At 40.9% G+C, this 14,755-nt stretch overlaps 1 protein-coding gene across 2 annotated transcripts in view; it reads right to left on the bottom strand.

Annotated features, from left to right (window-relative positions):
* Positions 1–14,755, bottom strand: part of LOC110145442 (guanine nucleotide-binding protein G(q) subunit alpha) — a 303,045-nt gene that overhangs the window by 195,202 nt on the left and 93,088 nt on the right. For both annotated transcript variants that reach the window (XM_070480317.1, XM_070480318.1), the window contains exon 2: positions 3,401–3,585. In XM_070480317.1, the coding sequence (XP_070336418.1) occupies positions 3,401–3,585 (185 nt within the window). The remainder of the gene's footprint in view (positions 1–3,400; positions 3,586–14,755) is intronic.

The raw sequence follows: 14,755 nt of genomic DNA, 5'->3' as shown, positions 1-14,755 counted from the left end.
CAAAACAAAAAAAAAAAACCAGTGAACAATTTCTCAGTTACGAATGGGCCACTTCATTTGTAAGCTACATTTTGTTTTACAAAATATATGAACTCAGAAGCAAGAACAAAATTAGGCTGAACAATATTGGAAAATGTTTGTTTTTATTTATGGTGCTGCCCTAGACTATGGCCAGTGTGGCAGGAGGTACAAAAAAGGTTTTTAATAAGTCAGTTAGTTATTTATTTTATATCTTTAGGGTCACAAAACAATGCAAATCACAAGGCATGGCCTCCAAGTAATTGCTAGTAAAATGCACACCAACCTTGAAAATATTAGAGTACACTGTAACCAGAAACTTCTGTAGAAAATTCTAACCAAAACACAAATTATTATTAAGTAGGTATCATAAATAGAAGAAAATAAAATTCAAACTTTTTAGCCTGGCCAAGGCATTGGTGGTATAGTGGTTAGTATAGTTGCCTTCCAAACTTCTCAGCCTGGATTCAAAACCTTTCAGAAGCACATTTTAAGCCTTTTGTTTATTTTGTTCTTATTTTTCCAGTTCTCTTCTATAGGAATTCTGTTCACGTTAAACTGGCCAGTTTACACATTGCATACACATCCCTTTTCCTGAACATTTACTCCAGCCATTTCTCCTCTCCAAGTTGCCTCTCCCTCAGCTCTGCCCTTGTGTCTTTCTGGACTGCAAATTTCTGCCTAGCCCTGGTTGACCCTCTCTGCTTCCCTGGAAGCCCACTGCATTTATTCCCTTCTGCATCAACAGCTATCTACTGATCTGAATAATCACTTCAACAATGGGGCGGGGGGGCCAGGGCAGCAGAGGAGGCTTTCAGTTGTTTACGCTCACAAATGATTTACTTACTCATAAAGCAAGTATTTTTATGAACACTATTGTTTACAGGATACTATGCCAGGGTCCATGAAGAATGCCAAGATAGAACTTGCCAAGAATGCCAAGATTTACTTTCAAAGAGCCTAGAAGCTAGTCAGGAAAATAAGACTAATACCCAAATCATCATAACTAATACAACCTAGGTAATTATCAATACTCCACTATAGGTTCTGCTAAAGGGGGCGGGATCACTTAGTGCTACATAGGGAGCAGAGAAGAACTCCGGGAGGAAGTGGCAGCTGGGTGGAAAAGCAAGGAGACCGATAACATATTTCTTTAATAAGCTTTAACAAAGGCAAGGAGGGGGCAGAGCTCGGGAAGTTAATGGAGGTAGCAAGGGGTGATACTTTAAAACTCATGTGTGTTGTACAGAAATGGAGAAAATGTGAGAGTGATTTTTGTTATAAATTGAGAGGAATGAAACATTTTAAGGAATTCAGGGGTCAGCACACTCTAATATCACTGTATTAGGTAGCATGTTAAGTAACCAAGAGACACGGGAAGATTTCACAGGCTAATTATGATCTCTGAGAAAATCTTGTATTATCACAGTGATGTTTTATGATGTTGATTTTTAACTGAATGGTATCCAACACAGTAAAGCCTCCTTAACTAGAAGTGATACAAAGAGCTCAATTAACACACACTGAGCATTCTTCTATGTGTTCCATGATTAAGGCATAAATTTCACATCATCTTCTATATGACTGTACAATGTCTTCATGTGAAAATCTAACATCAAGGCAAGATCCTAAAGGAGTCTTCTGGAGCACCAATAAAAATGGTTTAGAGGTATAATTAAGGAGTTGGTATTGGACTTTAATGTGTAAACTGGCATTATGTATGTGTATATACATGTATTGACAAGATATATACACACATCAATTACACCACACATGTGAAAACCAGAATTCATCAGATCATCATATTATCAACCAACTGTGCTCACTGGTATTAAAAAAGAAATTTCTTCAACAGAATACTCAGAACTGCAACAAAATAAGCATGCCACCTATTTCAGAAACTCACTACATTGAGATTTTTGAGGGGGAAAAAGTCCTGATCCTTTTAAATTCAGACTGCTTCCGTATCCAGACAGCTTCCTGTGATTCAGGTACCACATTTCCATGAACCTACTCAGATTCTTGAGAGAAGCTGGGAGGACTATTTGTGGAAGGTCTCGCTGTTATTTGTGGAGAGACTCTCGCTGCCATCGGAAAATGAAGTGTGAAGGTATCAATTAGATAAGAAACAGCCAGTTCATTTTAAGGAACCACCTCCAAAAAAGAAATGCCTGATTTGAAAATGATCTGTATATTTAGAAGCTTCTAAATAGTCAAAGCAGTGGAGGTAGAGAGAACTGCTTTATTTTACCTCTGATTCATGTTTGTGAGTTACATCTCAGCTTGAGTCATACTGGGCATGCAGACTTCTTGTTAGTACCCACTGATCCTGGTATAGGAAAATATCCTCAAGAGCAGAGTATCAAGAGTACTAAGAGAATGAAAATGAATGCTTTGACTGAAGGTCCTCAAATAAATGCAGATACAAATGTAGTGCTTTGTCAACAAAAGGTTAAGGTTTTACCAACTTACAAGATCAGCACCTACTTGTGGTAAGGAATGAAGACTGCATCTACCCTTACATATTCTGACTGATTAACAGGAAGGGAAGATGTTTCTAGAATTCTGCTTCTCTCATAAACTCCCAGCATAAACTCAAACCTGAGGACACCCTCAGATGCACCAAACTTGTTAGGGATCACGTAGTTATCATCTTTGGAGGGTAAGCAATGACAGCATTTGTTTTCACCTGAAGAAAAAAATCTGGCTTTCTATTTCAATGAAGAAATAATGCTGGACATTGGGAAAGTTTGCTTGGTTTTTAAAAAGCTAAAAATTTAGAATTTTTTCCTAACCCTTTCTCAAGTGGTTTTAGAAGTTTCCATTATTTTAACACAACTGCAGGGAAACGTGTTTGAAAGGTTACTGGAAGTGACAGATGGGCTTATTTTGAAATAAAATTAAGCCTGTGGTACTACTGAAAGGAAGTCACGAAATCCAAAATTAAACTGGACAGAATGGTCTGAAGCTGTTTTTGTTCTTTGTTCAAGGAAGCACAAAGAGTGGGAGGCTGAGGCAAGGCCACCACTTCTCACGTGAACCCCCTCACTCGGGTCAATTTGTCTGGAACTGATAAAACTCTCTTCTTAACACAACATGCGCCCCCACATTTTAAACATCCATACACCTACTGTCAAATACCCAGACATGTCCTTCACTGATATCACTAAGAATACAACTCCAATCTTTTATAGCTGTGACTTCATAAAGACTTAAGGAAGAAAAGACATTTATAAACAACTGTGTTGAGCTATTAAAACCCCATTTTAGGATGAGATGGAAAATGCCCATTTGAAAAAGACAACGTGCATCCCAGACATGTGAAGAGACCGTTCGCCCTGGGACGGCTTTGCCAGCCGTTCTCAGGAGGAGCCACGCCTACCTTGTTGTGTTCATACTTGTAGGGGATCTTGAGGGTGTCCATGGCTCGGATCATAGCCTGCATGGCCGTGAAGATGTTCTGATACACCAGCTTGGTGAAGCCCCTCTTGTCTTCATCAGAGTAGCCCGACCCATGGATGATTCTCATCTGCTTGATAAATGTACTCTTGCCACTCTCTCCTGTCCCTGGAAGAGAAATGAGGGCAGCTCATCAGACCATGAGACCTTCCCACAGTCTTCCGGATAACTACTCTACTGAGAGGAACAGGCCTCGGATGTGGCATCCCGAGGGCCTGCTGAGAGGAGCATCACGGGAAAGCGGCATCACCAGAGGCGGAAATGCCACCGAGGGTCACACTCGGCAAGATGAGAGGAGTGGGACTCCAGCTCAGAGGCAGAGTTTAAAAAAAAAATAAACCACTGTCACCTTTTTGGAAGCCACTCAGCATGGAATTTCCATAGTGATTTGTAACCATGTATCTTATAAGAAACACAATGAAAACAGCATGGTTTGAACTGAATAAACACTTGATAAAAGTCTCTTCCCTGGAGTATGTCTGAAATGCTTCCAGCAGACTGGGATGTTTAGCCAGGGTCTGGATCTGGAGATGACGATGCAATTATACAAATGCTGTTCAGACATCAGGAAGACAACACGCTGGAAAATTTCTAGACACTTTCTCGTACTTTAAAATGGGGTATATGGAGAGCACAGTATCCAGGCAAGAATCCAGATCCTTCAGGACAACAAGTAGCAAAGCATTTATTTCCAGGGAGTTTGGTTGGCTGAGTTATGTCAAGGAATCACTCAACTCAGGAGAGATACAGGAACTCTCCTTCTTCCTGCCCACTCTTAACTATGACACAGAAATTCACTGTTACTGAATTTTTTTCTTCTGTGTTCTCATTTTCCCCTGCTTCAGTATTCCTTTTTGGTCACCAGGAGCCTGCAGAGAATCCATAACAAAGCTACAAATGCCCACTGGGGAGTGGAAAGACAGAAAGATGAGATCATTTCGCTGAGTGACAAGGTATTTCTTCTACGGTGAATCTGAAACTATAAATCTAAAAACTTCATTTTTTAAAACGCAAGTTGTTTTGGAGTGTGTGCGACTTAACTACATTTCTGAATTATCTCTCACTGACTTTCAAATCTTGAAATTTTCAAAATAATAAACGTCCTCCCCTAACGATGTGGGGAAAAAAAATAAAAGCTTTTAGGATAGTAAGCATATCAGAATATAATAATAATAATAATAATACTCAGGATGACTGCAGCGCCCTTGCTGCCATTTCCCATCAACAAGACATTAAAAAAAAAAGGCGGAAAAGGAGAACTGAAAACTAGGAATACAACATGTGTCCTAATTTTGTTTGGTTTTTCTGGTGTTTGGATTTCATTACTATCTTTATAAACAATCATGAAAAATTCAAATAAGAATTACAGTTTTCATAGAAGCATTCTTAAATGACTACAGATGTCTTGGTAAACACAGAAGCCTCACATAATTACAAAGATGATTTCTAGCCCCATAGTCCTGTAGTCGCCAACTACTTTATCCTTTTCATATGACCTTTAATAAAGTGATCTGGAATTTCTTGAAATATAAAGTTAACACTTCCTTTATCATTTTCATATGATTTTAATAAAGTGATTCAGAATTCCTTGAAGTATAAAGTTAACACTGCAATATGAATGCAATCAACACATTTTAACAAGATTAATGCAAGGAGTTAAAAACGAACATATAATTCCATCCATGAATACTGGGGTGGGGGGGTGGGGGTGGGCAATATCTAAAGAGAAGTATCCCTAATGGAAATAAAGCTAGGAAATTGTTTCTTATTAGCAATCAACAATTTATAGGAAGAAACCAGTATCTTTACTTTTCTGAGCAATTCAAAGTATGGAAGAAAAAGATCCAAATTGCTTCTCTGCGTATTATTCTTATCCCAGATATCCTTATCCTTATCCTTGCTCTGAGGGCCCAACTAGAGACATAATCATCAAATCAGAACCTCTGCCAGTTTTTTCCACACCAAAAACAGGAAGAAACCTTAATATGTGAGGTTAATGACATGAAAAGGAAAGGAAAGAGAGTCAGGCAAGAGGCTGCCTTCTCCTAGCTGGAGGCTTTTATATACTCCCCCCACACCCAAATAAAACCAAGAAAGTAAAAAGAAGACATCTAATCCATGCTGGCTTGTTTCAGTTAAGTCATGCTGGGCAAGAGCAGTCAACACCAGGCCGCTCTTGGGATCTACACTAAGCTCCTGGGCATCACACTAATGACTCCAAATACAGGTGGAACACAGCACCCATGAATGAATGGAATGGGGAGAGAGGAAAGGAAGAAAGAATCCAAAACCCAACTACAAAGTTAGGATATTTTCCTGTTGCCCCGGACACACCCCGGGATCCTCTCTCTCCATTTTATCATCTTGCTTGGTGGCCCAGGAGGCTGGCTGGGAAGGATTTCACATCAACACCTCTCTTGGCTTCAGTCTTCTTGGGTTTAATCCATAGGAGACACCAGGGAAAGACCACAGAGCAGAAGGATGAGAAAGGGGCATTGATCTCCCCAGTTTGCTCTCTGCAAGGGCCCCACAGATACGCTGTGTCCCCTTCAAGAGTCCACAGCCCCTGCCAGCTGGCCCTCTCTGGGTTCCTGCACCTGCTCCCCCGCCTTTCTGGCCCCTGGTTACTGCACTCATTAGCTCTTACTGGTTGCCTCCACTGGATTAATACCTTGTAAACAATCCCTGAACAAAACTCTTCTCAGGCACCACGCTGGAGTGGACCATTTGCTTCCTGCTGAGACCCTGACGGGTGTAAATACCCAATGGAGAGCAGGGGCAGCTTAATAAATGAATGAATAAGAAGGCAAGAGAAGAGGGGGGTGCCTTTTCTTCTTCTGCCCTTTCTCTATAAATCTTATTTATAAGGTGCTCTCTTGTTTACAAAGTACTTCCTTTTTTTTCTAGTCACTAATTCACTCTTTTAACACTCTTCTGGAAGCCAATCATGATGATAGAGCCCAAACTAGAATACAAGGCTCCCGACTCATCTCCAAAAGTGCTAATAAATCTAGTACTTGTCCCCCAGAGCATGTACACTTGAGCCCACCTGCCCCCCAGCAACACACACTTCAAGACTAATCTCTAATCTGACAGGGCAGATGGTGGTCTCCACCCCCTGAATATCCTGTCTCTCTTGTAAAGGAAACTAAAGAAATTTGTGTTCGAGGCATGTGGACACAGAGGGGGAGGGGGAGGGTGAAATGAATCCGAGAGTAGCTCGGACACAGAGACAATGTCAGGTGTGAATAGATCGCTAGTGGGAAGGGGCTGCACAGAGCAGGGAGTTCAGCTTGGTGCTCTGTGCTGACCTAGAGGTGGGATGGGGGCCAGGAGGTTCAAGAAGGAGGAGATCTATGTATACATATATTTAACAGCCGATTCACTTCGTTGTACAGCAAAAACTAATACAATATTGTAAAGCAATTATATTCCAATAAAAAAATAATAAAGAATAAATCCATGTTAAACCCTTTATAAAGTGCCACTGTGAAATACACTGACACCACCCTCTCAAAACTCTGAGACAGATGACTTTCCCCTCATTCCATGGAAAAGAAAAGGCCTTGGAGAGTGAAGCATCCGAGCAAGGATGACAAGGCTGGTGAGTGCCAGCACAAGGGCTCGAGCCCAGCCTACACCTGCCCAGCCTGGGTTTGGCGATACTTTCACAATCATGGCTGTGCAAATCCGGGATAATTAACTTCCACTGCCTGTAGTCCAAAAATGTCTCCACGTGGTCTTGACTACATTCAACTTTCATCCATCTAACCGAATTCTGAATTTCCAAATATTACTTCAATTAATAGTATTTTGAATCTTGGTGTCATCTTCCAAGACTGGCCATCCCTCCCAAGCAAATTTCACATACACATTTAATACTCACTCGTGCTTTGATGCTATTATATAACTGCAGCAAATTAAAAGTGAAGACAACGCTTCACTTAAGAGAAAATCTGTGTAACGCAAATGCTACAGGTAGAATGATAAAAGTAGTCAATTAAAGTATTATTCTGTACTATGGAATAAAACATCAACCAAGCAAAAAACTAAGCTTCTTTGTTCCAGGAAGAGTTCTATCATGGGAGATAAATGAACTATTCTTCACAAATGTGTAAACCAAATTTCATGTTCTTCTTCTATTTTCATCAATTTATATAATATTCTTGGGGTTTGAAATGGACATTTTAAAAATCTACTCTGGATTAGAATTTCTAAAATCTGTTTAAAAAACAAACAAACAAAAAACCCCAGCCGTTCCAGATTATAAAAATGACGTCGTTTCCTAAGGCCGCATGGAAAGCATAATGAGAGACTTCACAATTCTTTATCTCTGAATGAATGAAAGCACACTTCTACCAGTAGGTTGCTCTGTGAATCCAGTGCTAGCTAATCTCTTTTCACACCACTGAGGATAAGCAATTTTTGACCTACCTCAAAAAATACAAATCTACTGTTTCCAAAGCCACTAATGAAATAAAAGCTAGCAAGGAGCCCTTACATTTCATCTGGGGGTGGGAGCTCCATCTTTGCTAATTTGAATATATCTCCAATCATATTATGTAATAACAAGTATATCAAGACATACAAGGAAGGATGTGAGTCTAGAAAACTTTTGCCTTTCATCTTCATTAGTCTCTATAAATATGGCTGAAAATTCTCACCAAAAGTTATTTGTACCTTTTGTCAAGTACTATGCCTTTTCTTATCTCAGCCCATCAAAACACCCAGAAATAAGGCTATTTAAGAATCATGCTATGGACTTCCCTGGCAGTCCAGTGGTTAAGACTCTGCACTTCCAATGCAGGGGATACGTTTCAATCCCTAGTCAGGGAATTCAGATCCCACAAGCTGCATGGTGTGTCCAAAAGAAAAAGAATCATGCTATTTAAAAAGGTCACTTCCTCTAGAAAGTACAATTGGTTTTGAGGGATACTGGTTTTCTTCCCTACCCATTGGATCAGGATAAGGCACAGAAAGCAATCCCCAGTTCGTTTCACATGTCTTTCCTTCAGGAAAACCATAATATATAAATTTAATATCCTACTGTGGACTGCATCACTTTGTAAGGTATTAGAATACAGCATATTCGATATACACTCTGTCTCACACACACACAATCTGATACTGTAGGCTTTGCCAAGATCTTTTCAACACAAGAGAATTCCGACATACAGTTTATGCCACAAATCCATATTTACTCTATGTATCCTGCTCATACTAAGCCTCTATACTTTTACACTGACTGCTCTGCCCATTCTCAAGATTCAGTCTGCAATCAGTTCCATCCAATTCTAAAGGCAGCCCAGTTTTTCTTTCTTGAGGCTTCTTGCTCAGCATAATCTTTTAAAATTTATTTTACTGAATATTAATATGCCTTACTGTTTGATCGCTAAATCATATTTGAATCTTTTGCGACCCCATGGACTATAGCCTGCCAGGCTCCTCTGTCCATGGGATTTCCCAGGCAAGAATACTGGACTGGGTTGCCATGCCCTTTTTTGTCTGCAGGGGATCTTCTCAACCCAGGGATCAGCTCCTGCATTGGCAGGCATATTCCTTACCATTGAACCACCAGGGAAGCCTTTATTGAAGTATAGCTGACGTATAATGTGTTAATGTCTACTGTACAGAAAAGTGATTTAGTTATGTACGTGTGTATGTATCAGTTCAGTTCAGTTCAGTCGCAAACACATTCTTTTTCATATTCTTTTCCATCATGGTTCATTACAGGATACTGAACATAGCTCCCTGTGCTATAGAATGGAGCCTTATTGTTTAGAAGACAGTCTTTCTTATCCCATACCCTGACAGTTCTAAATCCAATAACATTTTACCTTCTTAATGGTTTCATGAATTGTCACTTGTAGTTGAAAGCAATCAAGGACGCAATGGCTCCTTCTTTCCCATTGAAGCTGGCTTCCTGGGCTACATTTTATCAAAAGGACTGTGAAGCACAATCCACATATACACAAGAACTGCTCAGTGTCCTAGAAATGTCAGTTACAACGGTCACTGTCTGAAGAACACGCTGTGCCCCGGTTCCCCTGGAAAACAATCACTGCCCACTGCACATGCAGGGGCTGCAAGGGTTCGTTTCTTTTATTCTACAAGTCAGAAAACAGACCTTCTCAGGGCCTCTTATAGGCTCAGTGAGACCCACACCACTGCCACTTTTTTCAGGCTCCCAGGAAAAAGAAGAAATGCCGAAACAGAGCTCTAAAAACTGTGATATTTAAAGTTGCACAGTGAATATATCCGTTTTATCCTTCCAGTGCCTTTCATGACTGTATTTGGAGATATTGTCAAACCATCAGAGGTCTACATCTAAAGCCTTTAATTAATGTGAAAGCTCAGGCCAAATGCCTCTGCCCTGCCCTCTTGATTGGCCAGCACCCAGATAGAGAGCTGCGAAGAACAAACCCAAGTCTCATGGAGCTCAATTGTAATCCAAGTATCTGCACTTAAAGTCCATCGGTTTAGGCCAGGAGTCTAAAACATGGAATCTCAGCACCACCAAAGCTGAACTTGGGCTACTTCCACATAAACTTGGATAAAGCAGAACCAGAAATTTCAAGGAGGAATTTTCTACCCACAAGCACATCATCAACCCACACCTGCAAAGACTTAATAGCACGGATATAAAAGTGATTTAATAACACTGAGTCAAAATGCAATCCATGTGCTGTCCACATTCCGGCTTATGTACTTTAAAACACACATACTCTGCCTCCCACCCATTTTCCTCCACTTACACTGGAAGCCTGCTCGTGAGACTGAGCAGCTCTAACACCACAATCACCATGCCTTCCTCTCCTTAGTGGCTGTCCTTGGAGAGCAAGGGTTGGTAATACTTGACTCTCTATCCCCAGCAAGGCTGAAGAAGGTACTGGATAAGGTACTGGACAGGTTTTTAAATGTAGCATGGAAATTAACTGAATGGAAAATCACCCACTGTGAATGGAAACCGAAGACATGAATAAGTTAGTAGTAACCAGAACTGTTAATAAAAACTCACCCAGTTACATTATTTTTAAAAGAGAGGCAAAATGCACTGAGAATGCAATTTAATGAAAATGTTTTGAAACAGGGAGATTACCTAGTCCCTCAGCTGGCAAGATGCCCTGGAGGAGAAAATGGCAACCCACTCTAGTATTTGTGCCCAGGAGAATCCCATGGACAGAGGAGCCTGGCAGCTAAAGTCCACGGGGTCTCAGAGTTAGACACAACTGAGAAACTTTCACTGTCACTTCCAGGCTTCTTAAAATAGAAAATCCTCCTGAAAAAGGTGCTTCCAAAGTTACTCAAAGATACAACAGTATTTTCTTAGAATGTCCATTTTACCAGAGCATGTTCATGGTAAACATCCATGTATTAAAAACTAGCATCAGTTGATTGTACCATCTTGTGACTATACCAAACACCATTAAAATGTACAGTTTAAAATGATGAACTTTATGGTATGTAAACATCGTACAAATTTAAGAAAAATTTAAATTAACATCTGTACGATGTTAAGAGTTGTAAGAGACAAGGGTTCGATCCCTTGGTCCGGAAGATCTCTGAAGACGGAAACGGTAACCCACTCCAGTATTCTTGCTTGGAGAACCCCATGGACTGAGGAGCCTGGCAGGCTACAGCCTATAGGGTTGCAAAGAGTTGGACACGACTGAAGCGACTTAGCTTGTATGCATGCAGTATACTTTGGAGAACAGGAAGTTTATACAAATATTCAGGCTAAAACTTTTTCAAGTTTCTTTGAGCCAACATGCCCAACCTACCCTGCACCCCTAGCCCTCCCTTCTAGGAGAACCTGTTCACTCTCTTCTGCCTCTGGATATATTTCAGAGAAAAAGTTTAAGAAGCTCCAAACTCACTTATTTTACAAAGGAGGGAAGCAAAGTGACTGTTCAAGGATTTTGCTGGTCAAAAACTAATTAGGAAGATGGACTATAATCTACCAAGGCCTCCTGTTTGTCCAGGGCTCTTGATCTTAAGTCCTTGTAAACTTTCTTTGTAGTAAACATTTTTCCAACTTAAAAAGTTACAATTATTATAGAGAATTCAGAAAAGCAAGAGTTTTCAAAATTCCTAAAATCTGAATATTGTGGTATATTTCTTTCCAGACTCCTTTTCTAAACAAGGGCTTTCCTTGTGGCTCAGCTGGTAAAGAATCCGCCTGCAATGTGGGAGACCTGGACCCTGGGTTGGGAAGACCCCCTGGAGAAGGGAAAGGCTACCCACCCCAGTATTCTGGCCTGGAGAAATCCATGGACTGTACAGTCCATGGGGTAGCAAAGAGTCAGACACAACTGAGCAACTTTCACTTCACAATGTTCCTTTTTCTATTCATTTTCTAAACTAAAAATGGAATAATCCTGTATACTGTTATTTTTCACTTAACATATTTTGATAATTGTTCCAAGACACTAATTATTCTTCAGGAACAGTTCATGATTGTCTAAAAGGCCATCATAAGAATGTGTGATAACTGAACAATTCTCCTGTCGTAACACGTTTTGAGTACTTCTAATTTTTCAGTTTTATAAATAATTTTGTGATAAACATCCCTGAAGGAAGGCATCAAAGAAATGCAATTAGGTGAACACAGACGCAAAGGCTCTGGCCAGCCTATATTTATTATCAGTTGACACATCCATCAGACTTTTCTTTACCTCACTTTTTAAAAAAGCAACATCTCTGATATATGGTTTTATAATATATATTTGGTTTTCATCCCAGTTTTTGGCACAGGGCTCCTAAAACCCTTGGAATTTCTTTAGGGAAGAGAGCAAAAGGGTGTTTTTGTTATGTTAATAGGGTGACTTTGGGAAAGAGCCTAAGGAATGGCTCTGCTCCTCCCAGGAACCAGCCTCCAATAGAGAAGCAGAACTTCAGTCTCACTCCCTGACCTGTGGGGAAGGGATCCACAATCTGAGCTCCTTCAACCAAAGGCCAGGTGGGGCTCAGTTCGGTTCAGTCACTCAGTCCTGTCCGACACTTTGCGACCCCATGGACTGCAGCACGCCAGGCTTCCCTCTCCTTCACCAACTTCCAGAGCTTGCTCGAACTCATGTCTGTTGAGTCGGTGATGCCATTCAACCATCTTGTCCTCTGTTGTCCCCCTTTTTCTGCCTTCAATCTTTCCCAGCATCAAGGTCTTTTCCATTGAATCAGTTCTTCGCATCAGGTCGCCAAAGTACTGGAGCTTCAGCTTCAGCATCAGCCCTTCCTATGAATGTTAAGGACTGACCTCCTTTAGGATTGACTAGTTTGATCTCCTCGCAGTCCAAGGGGCTCTCAAGAGTCCCCAACACCACAGTTCAAAAGCACCAATTCTTCTGCGCTCAGCTTTCTTTATGATCCAACTCTCACATCCATCCATGACTACTGGAAAAACCACAGCTTTAACTAAACAGACCTCTGTCGCAAAAGTAATGTCTCTGCTTTTTATTGTGCTGTCTAGGTTGGTCATAGCTTTTCTTCCAAGGACCAAGTATCTTTTAATTTCATGGCTGCAGTCACCATCTGCAGGGATTTTGGAGCCCCCCAAACTAAAGTCTGTTGCTGTTTCTATTGTTTCCCCATCTATTTGCCATGAAGAGATGGGACCAAATGCAATGATCTTCATTTTTTGAATGTTGAGTTTTAAGCCAGCTTTTTCACTCTCCTCTTTCACTTTCATCAAGAGGCTCTTGAGTTCCTCTTCGTTTTCTGCCATAAGGGTGGTGGTATCTGAATATCTGAGGTTATTGACATTTCTCCCAACAATCTTGATTCCAGCTTGTGCTTCATCCAGCCCATCATTTCACATGATGCACTCTGCATAGAAGTTAAATAAGCAGCATGACAATATACAGCCTTGACGTACTCCTTTCCCGATCTGGAACCAATCCATTGATCCATGTCAGGTTCTAACTGTTGCTTCTTGACCTGTATACAGGTTTTGCAGAAGGCAGGTAAGGTGGTCTAGTATTCCCATCTCTTGAATTTTCCAGTTTGTTGTGACTGAAAGTCAAAGGCTTTGGCATAGTCAATAAAACGGCAGTAGATGTTTTTTCTGAAACTCAGTTTTTTCTCTGATCCAACATATGTTGGCAACTTGATTTCTGGTTCTGCCTTTTCTAAATCCAGCTTGAACATCTGGGAGTTCTTGGTTCACGTACTGTTGAAGTCTAGCTTGGTGAATTTTGAGCATTACTTTGCTTGCATGCGAGACGAGTGCAACTGTGTGGTAGTTTGAGCATTCTTTGGCATTGCCTTTCTTTGGGATTGGAATGAAAACTGACCTTTTCCAGTCCTGTGGCCACTGCTGAGGTTTCCAAATTTGCTGGCATATTGAGTGCAGCACTTTCACAGCATCATCTTTTAGGATTTGAAATAGCTCAACTGGAATTCTATCACCTCCACTAGCTTTGTTCGTAGTGATGCTTCCGAAGGCCCACTTGACTTTGCCCTCCAGGATGTCTGGCTCTAGGTGAGTGATCACACCATCGTGGTTATCTGGGTCATGAAGGTCTTTTTTGTACAGTTCTTCTGTGTATTTTTGCCACCTTTCTTAATATCTTCTGCTGCTGTTAGAAATGGTTCATACCATTTCTGTCCTTTATTGTGCCTATCTTTGCATGAAAGTTTCCCTTGGTATCTCTAAGTTTCTTGAAGGATCTCTAGTCTTTCCCATTCTATTGTTTTCTTCTATATCTTTGCATTGATTACTGAGGAAGCCTTTCTTATCTCTCCTTGCTATTCTCTGGAACTCTGCATTCAGATAGGTTTATCTTTCCTTTTCTCCTTTGCCATTCACTTCTCTTCTCAGATGTTTGTAAGGCCTCCTCAGACAACCATTTTGCCTTTTTGCATCTCCTTTTCTTGGGAATGGTTTTGATCACTGACTTCCGTACAATGTCACGAACCTCCGTCCATAGTTCTTCAGGCACTCTATCAGATCTAGTCCCCTGAATCCATCAGGAAGCTTCCAGGTGGCACTAGTGGTAGAGAATCTGCCTGTCAATGCAGGAGATGCAAGATACTCAGGTTCGATCCCTGAGTCAGGAAGATCCCTTGGAATAGTAAATGATATCCCACTCCAGTATTTTTGCATCGAAAATTCCATGGGCAGAGGAGCCTGGCAGGCTACAGTCCGCAGGATCAAAAAGAGTCAGAAACGACTGAGCAACTGAGCAGGCACACACAAACACCAAAGGCTAATGATTTAATCACTCATATGATGAAACCTCCATAAAACTCCAAAGGACAGAGAGCTTTCAGGCTGGTGAAC

Source organism: Odocoileus virginianus, chromosome 18, assembly GCF_023699985.2.
Source record: "Odocoileus virginianus isolate 20LAN1187 ecotype Illinois chromosome 18, Ovbor_1.2, whole genome shotgun sequence".
NCBI classification, from domain to species: Eukaryota; Metazoa; Chordata; class Mammalia; order Artiodactyla; family Cervidae; genus Odocoileus; species Odocoileus virginianus.
The sequence above is the reverse complement of the archived record's forward strand: the minus strand, read 5'-3'. Positions and strand labels throughout refer to the sequence as shown.